The sequence below is a fragment of the Anopheles maculipalpis genome, chromosome 3RL (genome assembly GCF_943734695.1).
Source record: "Anopheles maculipalpis chromosome 3RL, idAnoMacuDA_375_x, whole genome shotgun sequence".
NCBI classification, from domain to species: domain Eukaryota; kingdom Metazoa; phylum Arthropoda; class Insecta; order Diptera; family Culicidae; genus Anopheles; species Anopheles maculipalpis.
Window position 1 is genome coordinate 44,160,097 of NC_064872.1, and position 22,573 is coordinate 44,182,669.

The following is a 22,573-nucleotide window of genomic DNA, read 5'->3' on the forward strand; positions in this document are numbered from 1 at the left end:
AGTAGGACGATAGAGAAAAAAGCAGAAGCTCTCATACAAACTTATCCTTCCAAATGGGGACACGTGGAATAGAAAAGCTCTATGCGCAATTACAGAGCATTGCAATTGTTACACAAAGTTCAACCCACGAATGTAGCAGATCAGTGATTAATAGTCTAGATGTGCGTATCGACAGACAAAACATCGGACAAACCGAAAGGAACAATAGTGCGCAGAGCATTGGTCAAATTAAGTACTGGGAAATGTTGTATCGTAAGCATCGGTGTGTTTTGTAATGTGAAATGATGTGGAGGCCTTCTGTTCTGTTGTTTGATGGATAAATCTTTTTTGTTTCACACATTGTAAATTGCTACCGGTAAGCGACCACACATGTGCCGATTAGTTTAAAGAAGCTGTTACAAAAAGAGATCGTCAATATGTGCGGTGTGTGGGTGATCTTTTGCTTTTGAGTAATACATCTAATTCGTGTATTGTATTTTTAGGCGCAAAGGATGTGCGTCTCGCAATTACGTTTTCCATAATTGCCTTTCCACAACAGTGGCCACATGTTTTGTTTTTAGTTTGTACAACCAAATCGACTTCAAACCTGTGTGCATAAATGATGCACACTCATCCGAGTCTCTTGCCTAACTTTCTGACGTATTAACTGAAGAATGCGTAAATGGTAGAAATAAAAAATAATTGTGTAACAATAAACACCTTTTCGCAATGGATTGATTGCAATTGTATGCAGGACAATAACTAACAACTTATTTTTTTTCAAACGCATTCTATTTGTCTGTTCTGTTGGGTTTTTTTTTTCAAATGAGATTGATGTAAAGATGTAAAATTTTCCGCAAAAAATCTTATTGAATGTTTTTCTTCTTCATTCAGCATATAAATGTTGCATGTCATTTCTTTTGTACGGAAAAATGTTATCAAATAATCTGGTGACTGTATGGGTGTGTGTGTGTGTAGCATATGAATGAGTGAACAGATTTGGGGTTGATTACTTTTATACCATATAAGTTACGTAAGACCAATAGGAAATCTTGCCATGGAAAGGAGAATTAACAAACGCGAATAAAACACAACGGTAACGGCAAGATAGGGGGGCGTTATGAATGTTATCTCTGACAAGTTACAAAACGATGCGAAATGTCATCAGAAAAGTACGGGCGAACAATTGTACATAGTGCTGCATTTTCACATTTTCTGTGATTTGAATAAAAATATAAAATCTCTCACAGCAAATGTCCTGATCACACGGTAAATACCGTCGATTATTGAGCAATTCATCAGCAGATGCTGCAGATTGCGGGTGTTAATTTTTTAAGCGATTGTTAATTGCTTTATCTCTACGATTATGTACAGGCAAAACCATTTATGCATATGTTGTCCATTTTGTTAAAGGTAGTCAAGCTCGGTCGAACAGCAACCGTGGTGGAAAGTGTATAGTGTGGTGTAAGCTTCTCTTTTGATGCTTACAACAAAGTTCAAGAAATAACGAAAGATTCTATGTTTCTTCCAAGGAATGTACAGCAAACAAGTGTGTGTACCTGGGCAATAAAAAGGAACACAACACCCTGGAAAGCATTTTATTTTCTCTTGGTTCCTGTTGAATATAGTTCATAATTTTACACCACATTTTCAGTTGAATTTGTTTGAATGTTCCAAATTTCGCGCATTATATTGTTTACTACAGTTACATATGTTTCTCTTTATTCATTAATAAACAAGTTTTTGGGCCCCTGGTGATGGTGATCGTTTCCTACCAATCACACAATACTTTCTGGTATTAATAAGCAAGCAATCATGACAACCTGCAGGAACGTGTGTTTAAATTGGAAACAGCTATAAACACTCCATCTTGATGATGGTTTGACGTATAAATATTTTTACACACACCCAGAATTGTACTCTTTTTTTCTTTAAACTAACTGTACTACATTGTGGCAAGTAAGAATGATAGCATTTGGAAGCGAGGAGGGAAATGTAAAAAAAAATGCAGCAATAAACTTTAGACAATTGATAAATTCTAGATCAGTGAATGAGATACTCGGTATTGTGGATTGTGCCACGTGACGTATCCTACTAACCAGCCTAAGTTGCTACGTGCATTTTCCGCATTAACTTCGTCGAGTGTTACGGATACGGAACCCAAACACACACACACACATATACAATACTTTGCGCAGACCGTTGCAAGGGTCATGGTAATTTCACGATCCCTGAGGGTTGGTAAATTGTTGTACTATCCTAATCGAAAATTCAAGAAAAAAAAAACAAACAAACAAAACTGAAATTTCCATTCCAATTCATAATCGATCAAAAAACTCTCCATTTGTCGCGCGTATATAAAAAGGAAAGAAAAATTGAAAATAATAAACCATCAAATAAAGAGGCAAAAAACTGTAGTGGGATGAAACTCGAAAGTAAAACAAAATAAAAAATCTTGGTATGAGCTTTAAACACGAAATAAATATAATTAAGTAATATAACTAACGTTAAACGATTAGATAAAGGGCGTGCGCGTATACATTAAACTAGCAAACATTACAATTTATCTGGAACACTGAGGCATCCTCCATTTAGAAATGATTGTGGCTGCTGGTTTGCGGCTCGGTACAAAGTACACGTTTAAAATACGGATATTGTTTGTTGCACTTTTGTGTTCATGTATTGTATCTTGCATCTAAGTTCATTTAGAGAAATTTTAGAAAAAAACGTCCGGTTTTATGGTTGAATTCAATTGTAACGTGACTCTTTTTTATATTTAACATGTTTTCGTTCCCTGCGTTCGATTAATACACACTGCTCCAACAAACATGTTATCAAATGTGCTTACCAATGGATGTTTTCTACCGTGTATGGAGTAACAATTGAGTATGCAGTACCAGCGCGACCGTCGTGACGTGTTCGAAATCCATTTTTCATGAGCTCGAAGTAAAATAAAAAACACTTGTTCCATATGTACTCAATACAGTGGATTGAATGATATATTAAGGATTGTAGTTAAGCAAAGGTTAGACATTTAAAAGTATAAGCGCAAAGAAAATAACAAACAATCTTTTTGCAAAGCAATTTAGTTGAATTTTCTAGAACAGAGCAATTATTTAGCGTGTAAGCTGCCGGCAGTGGTATAACTTTGTAAAGTTATAATATTATAATTATTATACGGCTTTAAACGATCCGTGATTGAATGAACGCATCAAACCACACGACCGACCGACTCTCTGCGCCAATTGTGGGGTACAATTGTATGGAATGGAATCGATTTATGTAAAAAAAACTTTTTGGACCTCGGTTTTGGTGTCATGCTTTCGAAAACAAATACAATTTGGGATGTAGAATCAGATGGATTAAATTCAGTGCAATGTTGAAGGCACTGGCAGGCAGCAGGTGACTAGACGAGAGTATCTTCCCCCTCGTTCATGTTAGCACGCGCTGCTAGCCATTGTGCTATTGGAGAAAGCTGAATTTTGGCGCACAACTGCACCTCTGTTATAAAGGGCAACAATTTTGTGTCTGACTACAACAAATTCAACATTCCGCTGAACGTAAACCATAAGAAGTATTTGTTTAATTTTTTTTTTTGTGAAAAGAAAATATATTCATTATTTTCTGTATCCGTAGCGAATGTTGGGGTTTATTTTTGATGAATTTGTTTGCACACACACAAACATACAAAAAAAGAAGACACACAAACATACTGTGCAATTCGAAAGGAGGCTACGTTAGAAAGCCTTCAAAATGCCTACTTTATAAGCGCATGAGTCGTCAGGCATCATTAATCAAAATGCAAACTCGATGCACAGCCAACACAAAAGAAATTGGTATTCACTTTCACGACGTTTAGTAGAATAAATCAACCAAAAATACAAAACAAAACCAAGTAAGACATAAAATACCAAAAGAAATAAATCCGTCAAGCAAGCAAGCAGATCGTATGATGATGCAGCTAAAGATGAAGATATTTTGTAGTGTTTCCCCAATTTAGTCCCCTATCTACTACTCCCCTCTTACAATGGAAACTTCTCCATAAGCCTACCAACGACGGTACGCCCAATCCGACGGATGGGATGACCCCGTACATAGGCTCGTTTATATTACGTGACTTCTGATACAAAGTTTGGCAGTACACAGTAGTAGTTTGGCCAATGATCAGTATCCGGTACTATGAAAACAAATCTATTTCTTCGAACAATTTTCATGCTTTTGCGCTGTAAACTATTGATGCACCGATGATTGATGCGCTAACGCGGGTACGTGTGTAGTGGTACAGAATTTGGGGAGAGTATATCCATACTAGTAAATACAGGAAAGCAGATTTAAAGGGTGCGTAAATTGCGCAAAGGAGTGTAAAAAAACAGAAAGTAGACACATTATTTTGTATACTAGTTGATACGCGTGCAAGCAAATGCAAAATTTCCGCCCTCTGTACTGATAAGCACACATTACACACACAACACACATGTGCATTTAAAAAAAAACACTCCTTTCGATAGCTCTTGTATTCGATTGCTGTTGTATGCTCACAGTCACAGCCACAGCGCAGAATGCAACACTAAATGTGCAAATCGAAAGGCATGCAGAAAGAGCCCATGAAGGTCTTGCGCAGTGTTCTTAGCAATTTTTGACACAGTATAGTGAAAAAGGAAGTAAATTATATTCATCACACATACACACACCAAAGCAGACACGCAGCGCTCGTCAAGCCAGACGGAAAGCCAACACGTCCAAAGGTAGAAAAATCACGTGTTTTTCTTCGCAATTTTCTTTACATAGAAAACATACCGTGCAACCTATTTTGCGAAAAAGGTTGAAAAGATTATAGGCGCAATTGCAGTAGAAGAAAATACATAAAAGGAAAGATTGGATTAGAACATGAAAGAATGCAGCTAATTGGATGGAATATTGAAGGGAAATGCTGCTATATAGCCAGTAGCTTGCCTTTTGTTTAGCTCGGAGCAAGACCACGCTAACGAGCCGTGTGCCTATGTTTGTTCAGTTATTATGTGAAGTCTGAATCCTTGTTTTGGAGTATTTGCGTTGAGCATGGTTTTAACGAATTTTTATTCAAAAGTAAAATTTACATTACATTAAAAACGGAGGATTTAGTTGCATTTTGCTTACTAGCATAGCACTTAGTGATGGGTAAATGCTCATTTTTCCCGGAGTCGGATTAATCCGAGCCAACCGAGAATGCGGAGGCGACACAGGAACGACTCAGGAGTTGGAAGCGATTCCGGTTTTAAATCCGAATTTAAATCTCTAGTAGACTCCGGAGTATTCCGCAGTCGACTTCGGAGCAATCCAGAGTAATCTTTAGTTGATTCCACAGTGCACTCCGGAGTTAAATTCGGTTTTTATACGTCAGATTCAGAGTGGATTAACGATCCACTTCGGAGTTCCCGTCACTAATCGACATAAAGGATTCTTAGCAGCAGAATGCGGTCGAATAAACACCTTTCGATGCTCTTCTGCGTTCGTACTGCTCCTATGCAGCAAAGTTCTACTCTTCGTTGGGTACTTTTTTTTTTTGCTTTTCATTTTTGTCTCTAAAACCATGCTCATGAAATGTACCGCCAGATATTGGCTGGCTGTACACATATGCCACATTCCCGTCCTGTTTCATCAAGAAATTAATTCGTACAGAAACTCTCTAATCTAATCGAGCTGAAACGATGTTAGCCTTACAGCCTTCTTGAGAAGAGAACTGCCGCTCGGGAAAATTGCAATTACTAGCACAATGCTATAGATTGCATGTACACGGAAACACACACACACATCAGCTTCTTCATCGTGCAATTACTGCTGTGTACAGTGTTGCTGATGACGAGGAAGTAGCAAAACTAATAGGCTAAAACGATGCAACAAAACTAAACTTGTTGAAACAATGCTTGTGTGTAAAATGTATTTTTGCGAGAGGTTATAATTCCAGTCCTTTTTTTACATATATAATTAGTTCCGCAATTCTCTACCAATCCCCCTTCCCTGTCCATATACATATATATTGCTCTGAAGCGAATAGACTCTAATAAACAACCAAGCAGAAATATTAGGAACAAAATAAAAATAAAAAAAAACTACACACAAAAGCGCACTGCCAATTTGTAAAGAAAAAAAAAAAAACAAAAGAAACGACGATTATTACAACATTAAGCAAGTACAAGCGATGTAAAAGTTGATCGCTAAACAAACAAAAAAAAACGAATAGCAAAAACGGAAAGTCAATAAAGTAATTGTATGTTGCAACACACACGATCTCGATGGTCCGCTTAAATCAAATCAAATTGGTAAAGAAAGTTGATCAAAACGACCTAGCACAGGTGGGAAAGACGTGTTTCCGTTTTGTTGCCGGTAAAAAAAAAAACAAAAAAACGATAACATTGTCGTTATCACCAAATGACTAGTTTCAACAATTTTTCAATAAATTTTTGTTCACATATTGAAAGGGATAAAACTTCTGCGCCAGCATTTGTTTTATGTTTTGTTGTTTTGCTTTAGAAAACAAATACAGTACACTCGTTGTTTCACAGAGCACACTGAAGTAAACCGTTTAATCGGGTGCGGGAAATCTGCGCTAAAATGTTGTTGAAAAAGAAAATACATTCTCTCTATTAAACACATACGGATTAATTTTTTTTTTCCATTCTACCGAATGTTTTCGCTGCAATAGTCAAGTATTCAAATGCAACAGAATGCCAGCGAGAGCAACACAATTGCGTCAAGGCCGCCAAAGGTTTGTAAAGCTTGACAAGGTTTTTGATTTGTTTTTTTCTTTTCTCTACTTTTTCGAGTACCTTTGGACAAGTGTAGATCAAACAAAAAAAAGCATGCATTTGCAAACCAAAAACTAAAACTTATAAGAAAAAATAACAAAAAAAAAAGAATCTTTTAGTACGTATGCTCCCCCGTATTCATAACACTGAAAAGCGCTCGCAAGTTATTAACGATATAGGAGAAAGATAAGAACAAAAAAAAAAACGAATAAAGAGCTGAAAGTTGGCAACCAGATATTGATGATAGGTCGGCGGCCATGGTTGGTATGGGTAGTTAAAGGTTTGAGGACGAGTTTGAAAACACATTCTAGGGGACGAAAAGCAAATTGATACACTCATGCACACAAAATCGACAATATGTAAATAGATAAATGAAGAAAGAAAACCTATCTTAAACTAATAACTAGCTAAACTAACTAGAATGGAAGAAAGATTGATTGAGCAAAGAAAATAGAAACAAAACAAAAAAAAAACACAAAGATGCGAGTAATAACACAACACATATACAGAGGAAGAAAAACACTGAATAAATGGGATAGTTTAGAATTTATCGGCAATAAAAAAAAAAAAAAAAACAAGAAATAAAATAACAAAGCAAAAAAGCAAAAACCTACTCCAATTCCTTACACACTACTCCCGTTGCATCTCGATCGGCGATCGTACTTAGTGACAAATACAAAAGCAGAAGAAAAAGTAGATGGCAAAGACAACTTTTTATGCAGCATATCTTTATGCCTGCACAGCAAAATTGGAACATTAAACCCCAAAGCAAAACACACACACACACACACACACACACACACACACACACACACACAAACACATTGCAACCAAATAGTTTTGAAAATAGAGTAGAAACGAGAAGAATAAATGAGAAAAATTGGGGCGGCTGAACATAGAATAAATAAATAAAAAGTAAGGTGATAAAAAAGCTAACGGAAATATGTTCAATTTTTGTACATAACTCTATTCAGGTTCGGCAGAGCGAAAAAAAGGCGGTCATAAAAGTGCGTGCTAACACTAATCAGTGGCGCCTGCGTTACAGACGCCTAGCCAAGTAAAGTAATAGACGCACAACGCCAGAGCAGATAATTTTGATCATGCTGTTGTTCCCTTTTCAAGAGACATTCCCTAAACCAAAGCTATAAAGAGTGTAGAACCGCCGGGTAAAGGTTGGTTAGTGGATGAAGTTGTGCTAAGGCAATTCTATCGCAAACACTTTCTAAGCGAGCATTCGGTCTAAGTAAGGAACGAAATCAACGAGACAAATACACACACTCACACGGAGCACACGACCGTCAAAAGTAGTAAAGCGAAACAAAATGAAATATAAAAGAAAAACAATACTTGAACAGCAATGAAAAAATAGTGACATTACACGAACGATAGCAGAAAATGGTTAGCATGTTTTGCCACGCTAGAGGATGAATATTTATCGAAAAGTAAGTGGATAAAGTTAATAGCAACAAAGCAAAAGGGCACACAAGAAATAAACAACACAAAAAAAGAGGAGGAAGAACAGAAGGAAAAAAACATAGTGATCAAAGGTAGTGCCACGCACGGAAAAAAGATATTACCTGCATCGAATCGATAGTGCAATCGCATAACGATGGGTGGTGGACGAAACCAAACAAGCTAAAGAAGCAGTCAACCGCGTGGTATTGACACCAGGCCGTACTGCTCGTTTGTTTGGAGTTTAGGTATGAAAAGAGCATCGTGAACTTACGTTTTTTTTTTTTTGAAATAATTCCGAATCGAACTTTCGTAATCCAAAAACAAACACACAAAAAATACTCTTTGCTGCTCTCTAAGATATACCCTTAAGGAGATAAGTGCGCAGTTAGCGAAAAAGAAAAGAAAAAATAAAACGCCAGACGACAGGGAGTGAGTTAATATTAGAAACAAAACAAAAGAGAAAAATGAAGCAGAAGAGGAAAAAAACACGCAAAAAAAAGCAAACGCTAAACTGGTCGAATTAGATGAACAAAAACACGCAGAATACAGAAAGGAAACTTAATACGGAGAAGAAGAAAACAAAAACAGATGGAGCAGTGAGAAGATATATGACGAATTAAAAGCAAAAACACTTTGAGAAAGAAGTGTGAACGAAGTGGATCAAACAGAATGAAAATAATGAAAAAATAAACAAAATATTGAAAAAACTGTATTGTTTAACTGTTTTTTTTTCATTCGTTGTTTCGCGTTCCTGTTCTGTTTCAAGCGTCATTATCCTTCCTGCGTTCCTGTTCCAGCTTCCAATTTAGCAGGTTTTTCTGTGGTCTCGCTAACAATCTTTTATGTTGGACATGCTTATGTTCCTTCACCATTTACATCAGAAATGATCGGGATACAATCAAGTAATGTTCCTCCCTTGTGCGTTACCAACAATTCGATTCATTTTAAATATAACGCAAAATCTGTGTTAGCGATCTTGGAGTGCTTCTTGGCAGTAAGTTTAACTTAAACGATTAGCTAGTACACATTACCGCTAAGGGTAATCTGCTAATGGGCCTGCCCAAGCAGACTTGATGCTGTATTGTTACTTAGTACGATCTGTGGTGGAATACTCATCCGAAGTATGGTGTCCTGAGAGTTCCCTGGCACATTTGAAATCGTTCTAGCGTAAGTTTCTGAGGTTTGCTTGTTCGAATATCGCACAGAATCTATTTGGTGCAGAGCTACTTAACCAAATAGATTCTGCGCGCCGGTGCTCCTCACAGGATAAAACAAGATCGTTCCGTGCTAGAACATCTATGGACGTAGATGGCACGCCGTACTTTATTTTTATTGCACTGATGTTCCGTTTCTGATTATGTGCCGTGAGGTTAATGATGTTTGTGATCGTTCGTGTTGTGTGTTCCTACAACTTGAAACGCTCCAAGTGCATCGCGGTTAGTTGAAGTGCCTTGGCTTCGAAGAGTTAACTACAGCACTAGAGGTGTAGAGCTGTGTCCAGATTATAGTAGAGGCGAATGTCACGTCTTGTGTCTTGATACTAAAAGCATTAAGGTGTCAGCAGTAATAGATGACGTCCTCTTGACCCTGACGACGGTACAGTCCATTGTCAAAGTATATCTTTCGAGAGTCTACGGGTATACGCAAGTGGTGACCTTTATGGTCTCACCAGTAATGCTGTCCGTCCGATGTCTGTCCTTCTGACCCTCAATATGGTAGAACGCATTAAATTGCATTGCTTGCAAGGGTGTGCAGGCTCGGGAACACCGAATGCGTGGTAAAGGTTGATACGTTCGCCGGTGTGAGTATCTGTAATGCTATATGACGTGGGATATAGGTAATCACCAGTAGACTGGAAAAGGCCTGGAGAGAAGACCGTAGTGTACTGAGGCCACCCTGGCTGAAAACCTCCTGAATGGACGTGAGCGTGTGTATCAGGTAACGCTACCAATTGGCCCGGCCGTGCACGACACGGTTCGTTGTCTGTCATGTTGAAATCTCCTGCAGAGGAATCGAAAGGGCCACCGCAATGCCCCATCATAAATTTGCCTTAATAATCACTACTAAGGGCGTTTTCTATACAAATTTGTTTTAGTAGCCAGATTTTGTTTGTTGTTTTGAAAGTTTTTGTCAATAGGGAGATTAGTTCATATTAACCATGTACGTCCGTACGGCGGTTAGTTCGTTGTCTATCGTGTTGAAATCTTCTACAAAGGAATCGTACGAATCTCCACAATGTGTCATATTCAATCATGTTAACCGTGTACGTCCGTCCGGCGGATAGTTCGGTACATTGCTACATTGCAGAAAAAAGAGAGACTTTTCTTTGCTTATTATTGTTTTCTCCCTTTTATTTTTCATATTTTCATCTTCCATTACACATAAATAAAAATATCTACTACAGACTTTTATTTATTTTTCTCTCTGATGTAACTGTGTTGTTTCACTTTCAGCAGTGTGTAAGCGCGCGCATCCGCTCACAAGACAATCGGGATTAGCAATTGTCTACTCTCGATTAACGGTCCATCCATTTCTAACTGTTATATTTAACTCCCAGTATACCCTTTCTGCTGCATCTGTTCCTTCGTACACCACTGATTCATCTTCCGTCCGCGGTCTGCTCTACTGCTGCCCTTCTCTGCGTGTTTCTTGTTCTGTTTTCGTTAAATGTTTGATTGAATTAAATGTCAGTTTAGCGGTAGGTGAATTTCGATTTTCATGCAAGAAAATCGGACTGATTTTAAGTTACTTCTCGTTCGGTTCAATGTTCGATGCTGTGTGTGTAACTGTGACTGATCACTTTTACACCTTCGAATGACAATTTTGGCTCACAGCGGAGAGCGGTTAAATTCTGGTAAAGTTATTAGAGTATGAATTACACGTTTTTAGCTGCTTTCAACTGCTTTCTGCTTCTCGCCTAATAAGTAAAATAGAAAATGAACTCATCTCACCAAAATAAAAAAAAAGCGTGTAAACTACTGCGCACGTAGGAGAGAAAGATTGATTGGATAAGTTTGAACGTTTGGTGTATAGATTCACTCAATACAATAACAAAAAACCAAGTTGAGTACTACGCCGTGTCTTTTTGTGATCTGCGCATTTCTTTCAATTCCGTACTAAACGTGATCCTTTCGATTGGTTTGCAAAGAAATATTCGTAATGCGAATACGTAACATAGAGTTGTAAATAATCATTTTTTTCACTCTTTCAATTCCAGTCCATGAACTATGAGTCAAACGTTGAATGGAGAAAAACGGGAAAGCCTACGAAAGCATGCGGCGAGGCAAAACGCGGGCAAAATAAAACAAGATCGTGATTGGGGAAGTATTCTTCATCAAGCGTAGCAAATTTAGTTCACAGATACAAAAGAAGAACAAATAACACAAGTAAAAAAAAACATTTTACGATCCAGTTGGGCTGATATTGAAGATAATTAGCAGGGAATGGGGTATATGCGCTAAGCGCGTGCAGGACAACAGGGCACAATAACGACGGTAGCAAATGATGCGACTACGACAGCTGGCAACGATGATGCGGATGATATTTCTTCCTTTTAATCTAATTTCGTTATCAGATTGGTGGCGAAGTTGGTGCAAGTAGAGGAGAAGATATCTGATATAAAGGGGAATCATTCCCATTCGGTCGTGCCCGGTGGTTTCGATGTCAGGTCTAGCAGCACTCGCGAGATTCCCGGCATATTGGATAATTCATCTACCATTTTTTGTAGCACCTGGGAAGAGTGAAATTGAAACAGAAAAAAAAAGGTAAGTTAGTAATTTGATTTCATCAGAATAAAGGCAATTTATATTAGAGTCAGATATTGTCTTTAGCTAATCTGAATGTTTAGATCCGTTTTCAATCCCGCTCCCGCCAGAACTACTCGGCATAGCGTAATTGTGTAATGTTTTCATCACCTGCGCACATTTCAGAAAGCCTTACTACAACTCTGGTGAATGTATTGTGTGAATCTGTGTTTATAAAATCACAAATGAGGCGTAGGTCAACATGTTCTTCACTGCCTATGGCATTCTAGCTTCAGTGCTGATCAATAACTACGTTTCCATACTGTCTGCCATCTTAATGAAAACCTTTTGTATGCCTGTGTCTTTCCGCACATTTTCAGCGCAATAGAAACCGTTCTGGTTGCCTGTTTTCTTAATATTCTTAATATATGCCAGTATTTTGTGAAGTTTAGCGGGTATCGAAGTGATCACAGAGAGAGGATCTTGCAAATCTTATGAATTCAAATTAGATTATGGTACGGTTATACTTTTCATATACCAACTGCAGGAAAATAAACGTCAAATGCAAACTACGCTCGACTGACCTACGGTATCACTGACGCACCATCCATCTCCTTGTTCTCACCCGATCCATTCATCCTTATGTATCTTTTTCCAACAAAGAGTTTTAAATATATCGTCCTTTCTTATATTTCTAGTAATAACTCTCCTCCTTATCATAACTTTATGCCGAAGCGTTCCTCCTTGTTTAACCTCGTTCCTCTTGATTCGTCCGTGTCCGTTTGTCGTCAGGTGGATACCGTCTATGCTGACTTTAAAGCATTATTCCACGTGTCCTTGTATTAGTCAAACTGGATAGACTCGGCTCGGAAAATCCTGTTTTGGCTTATCTGTCTTCTCTGTTTGGTGCGGTTCTAATGATTTGTTACATTTTGGCCACAGAAGTATAATATGATTTCCTTTAGTTACGATGACAATAAGATCCTTTTAGTTACTTTATGTTTGAAGGCACGGTACTGTTGCTTGGTACGATCGATGCTCGAATATGCTTGGGTAGTTTGGTCAACATTTGGCGTGACGGTGGTAGCTAGGTTTACGCGACTTGCCATTCGTCGATTTCTCTCGGGCTATTACAATGTGCCTGTTTCCTCTTACCCTTACTGCTATTACCTATTAGGCCTAGAATCTCTGCAAACTCGTCATTCTCATATCCAATCCTCATTTAATGCTGGTCTTCCATCCAATTCGATTGATGCTCCTTTCCCTATTTCCGCTATATCTCTTCACGCTCCTTCCTATCACCTGTGTGAGCGACCTCTACTTCACGTCCTTACTAGGCTGACGCGTTGTGACCAGAATGATCCTTTTATTAAAGCTCAAGTAGTTTTTAACAACTCTCTTCATCTATTTGAGTGCCATGTCCTGTTGATACTTTTTCGTTCCCGTCTTCATGCTCATTGTTCCTTATCTTTTCCTTAATTTTAGTTTTAAGATACATTGTTAAGTCTTCGAGGCAGCCATTTGTTAATAAATAAATAAATCTACTAAGACGGTTTAAAAAACTTTATGGTTTAATCGGTTTAAAACATTAATTGTGATAGAGTTGCCTTTACAATAATGAATAAAAAAAATCACTTTTACTTACATTTGTCGGTAACCTGTCGGTTCCGGGAATCGCTGGCACACCGGTCATGAAATCGTTTGTAACAAACGGTCGCAACACTACGGATCGCATGCAGGAAGGGGTCTTCTGCGCAGGGTCCCGATCAAAGTGGATCGGTATCAGGATGACAGGCATTTGAGAAATTTTACGCATACATTCGTGCTCCATCAGAATCTGAAATCATAGTATAATGTAGATGCAGCCGTTCGCGTTTTCTTTACCCTACTAGTCCTACCTTATTGACGATGTTATCTACCATACGTAGCTGCCACACAACGCTTTCGGTCAGTAGCGTGTGGGTAATGTCTTGCACCGGATACTGTACAACATCGCCGAAGATATAGCATACTCTATTTACATTGTGCAGAATACGCGGTATTAGCTTCGCTAAGAACAACATATCTTGCCAATTCGGAACATCTTTGCTCGAAAGACCCACGGCATAGCTGTACGATCGTTTGTCGCCTGCAAACATTGAGAATGATGTTGGTTTAGCTCTGGTGTTACTGTCGTTCGCCTAATCCTTTCTCCGACTTACCTTGAACGCCTACGCTTCTTATTGGCAGTAGAGTAGCATTCAATTTGATGTTACTAGAAATACGGCAGAGCTGCTGCTGATCTTCCTTTGTAGTTGTACCGGAAACGCGGTTCAGCAGAGCATGGTTTTTCTCCAATTTGTTTTTATAATCCACTATCACTTTAACAATGACCTATAAGAAATAAAACAAATATGTTATCAACATGTCAACTGAGTACGCCCGGCATAAGGCTATTTTTTTTTTTTAAAGAATTCCCTTATAAGGAGCATATGCATCATCATTATGTTTATAAAATATTCTCACAATGTGACCACCTCCGCACGACGTGATTTCTTACTTGTGTTTCTGAATAGTCTTTCATAAATGCCTCCTCGGCACACAGCACTCTGATGGCTAATCCTGGTCCGGGGAAGGGATGCCGCTCAATCAAATGGGCCGGCAGCCCCAACGAATAGCCCAGTTGCCGCACTTCATCCTTATGAAAGTCTCGCAACGGTTCAATCACACGACCCGCCTCGCGCAGTTTCCGTATGAGCTCGGTATCGTTGTGGTGTGTTTTAATCGTGTCGGCTTTAGCACTGACCAACGCCGATGCCGATTCGATCAGATCGGGTCGAAGAGTTCCCTGGGCTAGGTACACTTCGTCTGCGTTTAGATTCATCTCGCGCAGCACCTCGTTCGATACCTTCACGAACACGTCACCGATGATCTTGCGTTTGTCTTCTGGGCTGATCGTCTGGCACAACATCTGCGTGTCCTGATTGTATAAGGAACCGGGAAGTTTGATTGTGGTCGTACCCTTCATGAACTTGTAGATTGCATTTTTTACGTACAAATCTACACCCAGCTCACGCAACGACTTTTCCACACTTTCACTTTCATTCAGGCGCATAAAACCTTTGGAAGAAAAAAAGAAAAAAACAAACAAACGATGATCGCATTCTAAACGTGTGTTGTGAGAGGTATTTGGGACATAAATTACCATTATCGATATGGACAGCAATTACTTGATCCGGTTTTAAGGCATGTCTTAGCAGTGCGGCGCACACAGTCGAATCTACTCCTCCGCTTACCAACAGCTGAACGGGGAGAGGCACAAGTGCATCAAATCAATTGTATGTTGTTGCACCAATTTTTAGGTCACGGTACGATACTTACCAACACCTTACTGTTACCGACATGCTCTCTAATGTACGCGATACATTCCTCCTCCCGATTGCGCATTGTAAAGTTCGGTTGCATTCCCGCAATGTCCACAAGGAAGTTAGAGAGCATCTGTTTACCATTGACTGTTAAATCAACCTGAAAAACCAGAAGCATTTGATGGAAATTGCGTTTTAAGTTTTGTGCTTGGGGTCAGACTTTAAAGTATCGTACCTCCGGATGGAACTGTACGCCATAAATACGCAGCTGTTCGTTGTAGATCGCGGCAACGATGCGGTTTGAGGAATATGCTCCCACCTTAAGCTTGCCGCCCACCCGATCGATACTGTCGCCGTGAGTGAGCAATACCTTCTGCGAACGCTGTAAGCGGCTGTAAATATAAAGCAAAAAAGATAATGTAAACGGTGATCTACAAGATAACCAATCATTTACAACTCATAGGCGATTAAACGATCATTCTTAACGGCTGCATGTATTTCAAAATCTGAATTTTAGGCTCTCATGAGTATCTGTGAAATTTTCTCGCTTCGCTTTTTGAGAAACTGACGCATACACAAACTACCTACACGGAGCAACGAACAAAAAGCGAAATGCTGTGGCCCATGGGCCTTAATTGTATGAATAACAATTATATGAAACAGTTTTAGGCACATACGTAATCATTTGCAGCGTATGGTAGGCTAAATGTTACACCAGGTGTAGCTTTCTACATTAATTTTACTAGTTCGAAAGTTGTTCCTGGTTTTGAATTTGCTCTGGGAGAATTGTATCAAAGATCACCGTAAGCTGATGAGATGATCCCTTTCTTATTTCTCCTGGTGTTAGGTGTTACACAGGCTCAAACCCCACACAAAAAATGTACTACCACTCACTTGAACAATGGACAGCTCTCTTCAACCTCTATAGTATGCTCTCCGTCCTCCCGGATGTCCTTTTTCTGTACGGTTCCATCAAACTCTTTGTTGATAATCTGCATTCCATAGCAAATACCTAGCGAAAAACGGGTGAACATTGCAATAAATTAACTTCTCGTTCACAGTCATCAGCAATCGTTGTGTGGCCAATATTTACCTAAAATCGGTAAGCCTAACTTAAAAATATCTGGATCATACTTTGGCGCATCCTCGGCGTAGACAGAATTGGGACCACCGGATATAACAACTGCTCGGTAGCCGAGTTCTTTGAGTTTTAAGGCAGATGTTTCCAGAGGTAAAATATCTGATTTAACATTGAGTTCCCGCACCTTCCGATCGATAACCTGTGGCAACAGCAGAAAAAAAAGGACATGTGCGTTAGCCGAAGGATAAAACGAAGGGTGGATCATTCAAACGAACCTTCCCGTACTGTGATCCGGCGTCTAGTATTGCCACGCGGTCATTATGTAACCCTCCATTCTCCGTTAGGCCAGCCGATTTGTTCAATGCACTCATGTCTTGATCGTTACAGCACTGAAAAGAAAATTAAACAGTCAACAGTTAGAAAAGTGAGACACTCACAGTAGAGAAATTAATCCGCGTCAGTTACAGCACACTTTAGAGCTAATTTATATAATTCATTGATAACAGATTGAGGATTGGTGGTGGTGTTATTGCCGACCAATGGTAGCGCAATGTTGCTAGTTGCTATGATAGATCAAAAACATCATATTCGTGATCACTAGCACACACAACACACACATACCTTTGTAGAATTCTTACTAGATTGTTGGATGGATTATGCGATTAGTCGATCGATTTGCGGGAAGCTAGAAAAATTTTACAATAACTAACTCATGCATGTAGACGCATAAGCAGCATCTCCCGGACATGTTGGAAAGTGGAATGGATTGACAACAAGTTAATCACAGTCGTGCGATTGTTATCGATAGCGCAACAAACAATCATGAGAATCGTCCCATAACAACAGATAAACAATCCAACAATTTCTAGGTTATGATTTGGGATGGATTTTCTTGAGGTTTCCCCGATGACAGTACTTTTGTATCGTGTGAAAATATGCTAGCTACGCACGGTGTCAGATGATACGCCAAGCACAGATAAATGACGCGTCCTATGAACAACCACCGTAAACACTGAAGTTATGAATGTGTAGAAGCTGCACTACTGCGATTTAAGGTCACCGTGACCATCCCCACCGAGCCGATAAAAGTGCGGTGCAACGCGCATGCAGCGGAGGGTAGCACCACCAGGAACAGTAGTGTATGGTAGTAGCACGAAATAAAGAATGAACGTAAGGCGATTATGACAAAACACACGCATGGATGGGTAGCATACACAATACAACAGAATGCTCAATTCTGTTGCATTACTGCCACTGATGCAGCTGCATTCTAAATAATAACGCCAGCGGTACAACGTTTTGCAGCTAAAAAAGCAAATGTGGCTCAGCGACTGCAAAACGGACAGGCGGCGCAGTAGGGGTGCAGTATTTACACGGAGAAAGATACGCAAGAACATCCACGACAACTTCCGACGGCCGGATCCGGACTGCTCCGTTTTCGTTGCCTTCCAATCTTCGCACGTAATGCAACGAAACCCGCGAACAGTGTCACACGTATCGCTCCTTGGTGGACTATTTCAGATTGTTTTGGAACCGCTCGAAAAGGTTTGCAGGTCGCAGACAAATGCTTTCGAGGCAATGCACTGACTGATATATATTGCGGGCGTAGGAAGAGGAGAAAAAAATAAATACGATCAAATCGCAAACCGTAATGGTATAGGTAGATTAGGGCTCTAATTATACAGCGACCGATTTGACCGCACGCTCGCAAATGCATAGACCTACGATAAAACGCTTCACGCTGTACCTAGGCGTTGGGTTTCGCACAACTTTCCACGATTTTTGCACACTTTCAAGCGTCCACAAGCCAGGAGCATAAAACCAAAAAACCTTTTCCTTTTTCACTTTGCACGGACGATGATTCCCTACACCAACACCAAGCTGTCATGGGCGCTTCCGCACTGTCATTGATCATCCGACAACTGACATTTTGTCGGAAACTTGACAGCCGCTGCACACCGCAAAAATGGTCCACACCGGCTACCACCTCCTGTGCACCCGCATGGATGCGAATGAAGACGATATTATTTGCTTAAAAAGTATGCCTTCTGACGATCTGCACTGAATCTGATCAGTACAGAACTGTTTCCTACCAGCGAGCTAGATTGATGATTGTTTCGAAATGATTTCACACTTTTTTATCTCATGAAAAACACGCGTACGCACACACACACATAGATACACGCAACAACCAAAACCGAAGACCGTGGAGATTGAATCATCCGAAACCGGGAGCCTCTTTAGCTCGAGTTTGCAACTGTACCTTTCCGCCAAAGCACGCTAGAAACGACAGCACGATTATATTTTAGGACTTTCTTTTGTGTTCTCCGCGTTGGAATCAGCACAATTGTGCACTTGATTTCGGGTGTTCTGTTTTGGATTGTGCAGTTTATGTTGCAATGCGTGACGCTGCACCGCTGAACTGTTCCGTCTTCAATGCAAACTGCATACATGCTCCGTGCCGTCAAGATCATTCGTGTGACATTTCATGAAAGGAATTTGACAGAAAACAAGAAAAGCCGTAAATATCGAGCAATTATAGTGACAAAATGTTTTTAATAGTTAGATTTTTAATTTTCTGTTGTAAAATTGCAACTGCCGCTATTCATCATGTCATCATTCATAAAGAAGCGCTATTCATCATGTTATCAAAAAACTGCTATTATTGTTGAATCGTTTTCCTCCAATACATTTGAATTTACTACGTCAACACCAGCATCGTTTTCATTTTATTGCGTCAAGTATATTTTTCAATTAACTGCAGCCCCAGGGCTTTCCGACGGCTTGCAAGTTCGTCGGTAGAATAAAATTAGGATCGGATGTGGTGTAGGGATTTGGATTACCAGCACCACGTGCATAGTAACAATCAACAGTTGATCTAGTTTTTATTATGTTTCGTAACTACAATCCGCATTTTTCATTACTTAGCCGTAGGTTTGTCGGTGGCCGCTGCACTGTTTGCTCGTTGAACCTTTATCGCATTTACAATATCAACGACCAGTGGATGCGAGAATTTATTTTCTGTCGAGTCAAAAAATTCCTGCAGCTTCATTGGACAGTTGTCACGTTTTTCGTACTCGTATGCCTGCATTACCATATCAAGCCGGTCAAGATCTTTCACGAACTTTGCTTCTGCAGTTTTGCCCTCCTCATATTCCTGCCAAAGGTCGTAAAGGGTAAATACGATCGTCCGAAATGCTCGAAATGCCACAAAAACAACGACGTTAAACTTACGTTAAACAGTGCCATCATCCTGTCCTGGTTTGGGCCTAGCAGATTAGCTATCTCTGTCATGGCCGAAAATTCCTTCAGCAGCTTTTCTTCCCTTGAAACACCGCAGTAAGGCGTAATATCACCAACAATCCCTTCCGCCAGGTCATGTACAAGTGCTGAGAATGAGGAGAAAGGAAATAGTATTACCGATAATGACGGTCAAGATGTGTCGTTACAAGCGTGTCATTTACACATTTCCATCACACGGATTCGATCCAATTCGTGGCCATCCTCCAGAAAAAATGACATCATCGCCATCCGGTACATGTGACCCGATACGGTTTCACAATCTTTCACCTTTCTTAAGACCCAGCCAGTCCGTTTTAGATGCTAAAAAAGATACGTGAAATTTAAATTATCTTTACGTGTGTACGTCACGCGGTGATCTGCATCAGATAAAGGTTACCTTAACATTGCCCAGCACTTCCATAAATTTGATGTAATTATTCATGTTTACTGCAGATTTTGTTTTTATTCCAATGACTAACGAAGGAGATTTAGGATGGGATTCTTCTATCCACAATGAACACAATATCTCAATTTGCTACTAAACTAGAGTGACAAAAATAACAACTAGGCCACTGGATGGATGATGTTCGATGCATACACACTTTCCACGGCTGCACAGCAACTTCTTAGATGCAACTAACAATCCATTGTTTTGCTTTCATTGCTTCTACTTAAGCATTTTCTGACTACAGGTCTTTTCGTGTAGTCTGAAATTATAATTGCTTTGCTTTCACTGCTGGGTGAAATCGAATCAAAATGCATTTGTTTTCATCGTGAAAATATCGATGTCGGTTGCGGAATGTCAAACTGGCTTGAAGGATTTGAGTTGTTTTTGCAGGGGTCGTCGTTGGGATTGAAATTTTAGGTAGAGATTGTTTGAATTTACATTAATTGTTTACAATTGCGTTGAGACATAATTCTACCAACATCTTTGCAAAAACTAAAATTAGAACTACATTTCTCCAGTTAACATTAGTTTTGAGCGAAAAATGAAGCAAAAATAACCAAATGATCGTGTGTTGGTTTGTTAAAAAATAACATTCATGTGTATTATGTGTAACAGGGAAAAAGTATACCGTGTAGTCGCGGCATATGCTTTCTTCCGATGGCTGCTAACCCCTGCCAGAAAAGAAGGATTTTGTTTTGGAACTGTCAAATCGAATAAAAACAAAGATATCAATTAGAAAATAAATATAAATATCGTAACAACGCAGCCAGCCAACGTAACATACGGCTAATTACGTGCGATAAGCTGGCGCCCAGGTGATAGTAGCCGGTATCTTTAGCAGCCGGTACAAATAGAGAGATCGTTTTACAATCCTCGAAAAGCCAAAAACCTACCTCAAATCTATTCGAAAGTCTTGCACAATTCGACGTAAGCCAGGGGGAAGGAAATGTTGAAAGTTGCCCACAGTAATGCTGTTTACAAAGCTTTGCAGGCACAAGTAAGGTAAGATTCTGTGGCATGAGTTAGTGAAACGAGAAGCAGCAGATTTTACCGTTTTGCGCATTAACGTTGCAGGTACACCCATCGGACGCACTACAATGTGTTAAAACTACAACCAAACTGCTCGTCGCGGGACGTCCGAACTGCCTTCATTCAACTTTCTAAAGAAGTAAGAAGTGCCCATATGCGATTGAGCTTAGCACAGTTGATGCTTATTTGTGTATTCTTTACTTTCCCCATTCTAGCTACATCCTGATGCGAATGTAAGCAACAGTGAAAAGTATGACAAAAAATCGTTTGTTGAGCTGCTGGAAGCTTATAAAGTCCTAAGCAAACCGGAGTTACGGGCTGCGTACGATTTCGAGTTATCATTGGGCAAGAATCCAGGCAATCAGGTGTTTCATAGGTATTTGCACTTGCGTCGTAATTTATATGCGAAGGAAATTGAGCACCGGGAATGCTTAAAATAATACTTCTAGACCATGGGCCGCAAATTCGATGCATTACAACAACGAAGAACAGCCGTACTACGGAATTAAGGGGGTCAAAAAGGTCAGTAATTGGACGATAGTGCTATTTTGTGCTATATTTATGTTGATCGGTATCGTTCTGCAGGCGGTAGCAATCAGGTAACGAAATATTTTGGCATTTTTCTTTGCTGGCGATTAAACCATTTTTGTTTTGTATTGGCTATGTTTTCTGCTTTAGCAAATCGTTCACATTCCAACGAGATCAGTTGGACGAATACTCAAGGCAGAATGCAATCACTCACGCTGAAGTGCGCGAAGAGGCGGAAAAGTATGGCAACAAAGCGCAAATCGAGCGCATGAAGGCAAAATTGAATTAGGAAGGCATATGATAGTGTTTGTGTAAAAATGTGCCCGTTGCAACGCTTTACGAAGAACTGACGAAATATTTGTAAATAATGTAAAATGTAGTAATGAATTTGTACAAACAGCTGTTTTAAATGGAAGGTAATAAAACGGGGACAAAACACAAATTTATAGCTTGTCGAAATTTGAATTTATTAGAAAAAAAGTTTGCAAATTTTGTGCAACAGCTTGCAAAAGCAATATTCCAAACAAACATGAGTGATATATTTTTTTCTACACAATTCAACCTTTTTAGTGAAGGGGTAATAAATATTTGTGCTGTATCAATCCATTGACGGCATGGATTGCTGAATTCACCAGCCGTTTTTTTTTTCAACTCTCGATTCGTCGGTTGATAGTTGAAAATGTAATCGCTCATAAGCGGGCTATAAAAAAAATAATTAGAGGACGTGGCAAACCATCTGAAGCATGTCCATTCGCCTAATATTTAATACGGCCACGCGTCGCTATGCATCAATGCGACCATTGATTAATACATATGCAACGCGTCGTTTATGGCGGACTATTAAACATATTTGTTACATTTACTATATTTGTTTCTACAACATTGTTTTAACGATTTCT

At 39.5% G+C, this 22,573-nt stretch overlaps 5 protein-coding genes across 7 annotated transcripts in view; 2 read left to right on the forward strand and 3 right to left on the reverse strand.

The window, feature by feature from the left end:
- LOC126564714 (cytochrome b5-related protein-like) overlaps window positions 1–22,573 on the reverse strand; it is a 253,063-nt gene that overhangs the window by 104,509 nt on the left and 125,981 nt on the right. The window lies entirely within an intron of this gene.
- Window positions 1–22,573, forward strand: part of LOC126564519 (BUB3-interacting and GLEBS motif-containing protein ZNF207) — a 157,221-nt gene that overhangs the window by 95,901 nt on the left and 38,747 nt on the right. The window lies entirely within an intron of this gene.
- On the reverse strand, window positions 11,743–18,717 carry LOC126564218 (GMP synthase [glutamine-hydrolyzing]). Of its 3 annotated transcripts, none has more exons than XM_050221200.1 (12): window positions 18,651–18,717; window positions 16,663–16,776; window positions 16,400–16,586; window positions 16,201–16,318; window positions 15,542–15,698; window positions 15,323–15,466; window positions 15,147–15,243; window positions 14,502–15,061; window positions 14,164–14,335; window positions 13,861–14,090; window positions 13,608–13,799; window positions 11,743–11,949 (listed from the first exon to the last, which is right to left on the reverse strand). In XM_050221200.1, exons 2-12 carry the CDS (start codon window positions 16,756–16,758, stop codon window positions 11,848–11,850), a joined length of 2,055 nt encoding a protein of 684 aa, XP_050077157.1. In that variant the 5' UTR covers window positions 16,759–16,776; window positions 18,651–18,717; the 3' UTR covers window positions 11,743–11,847. The 3 variants fall into 3 exon arrangements, with proteins under 3 accessions (XP_050077157.1, XP_050077156.1, XP_050077158.1); XM_050221199.1 differs by lacking the exon at window positions 18,651–18,717 and adding an exon at window positions 17,761–17,799; XM_050221201.1 differs by lacking the exon at window positions 18,651–18,717 and adding an exon at window positions 17,338–17,360.
- On the reverse strand, window positions 19,243–20,121 carry LOC126565453 (5'-deoxynucleotidase HDDC2). The gene is made up of 4 exons (XM_050222634.1): window positions 20,067–20,121; window positions 19,852–19,990; window positions 19,622–19,776; window positions 19,243–19,544 (listed from the first exon to the last, which is right to left on the reverse strand). Exons 1-4 carry the CDS (start codon window positions 20,109–20,111, stop codon window positions 19,308–19,310), a joined length of 576 nt encoding a protein of 191 aa, XP_050078591.1. The 5' UTR covers window positions 20,112–20,121; the 3' UTR covers window positions 19,243–19,307.
- On the forward strand, window positions 21,025–21,963 carry LOC126565432 (dnaJ-like protein 60). The gene is made up of 5 exons (XM_050222613.1): window positions 21,025–21,119; window positions 21,192–21,285; window positions 21,362–21,522; window positions 21,596–21,745; window positions 21,825–21,963. Exons 1-5 carry the CDS (start codon window positions 21,064–21,066, stop codon window positions 21,961–21,963), a joined length of 600 nt encoding a protein of 199 aa, XP_050078570.1. The 5' UTR covers window positions 21,025–21,063.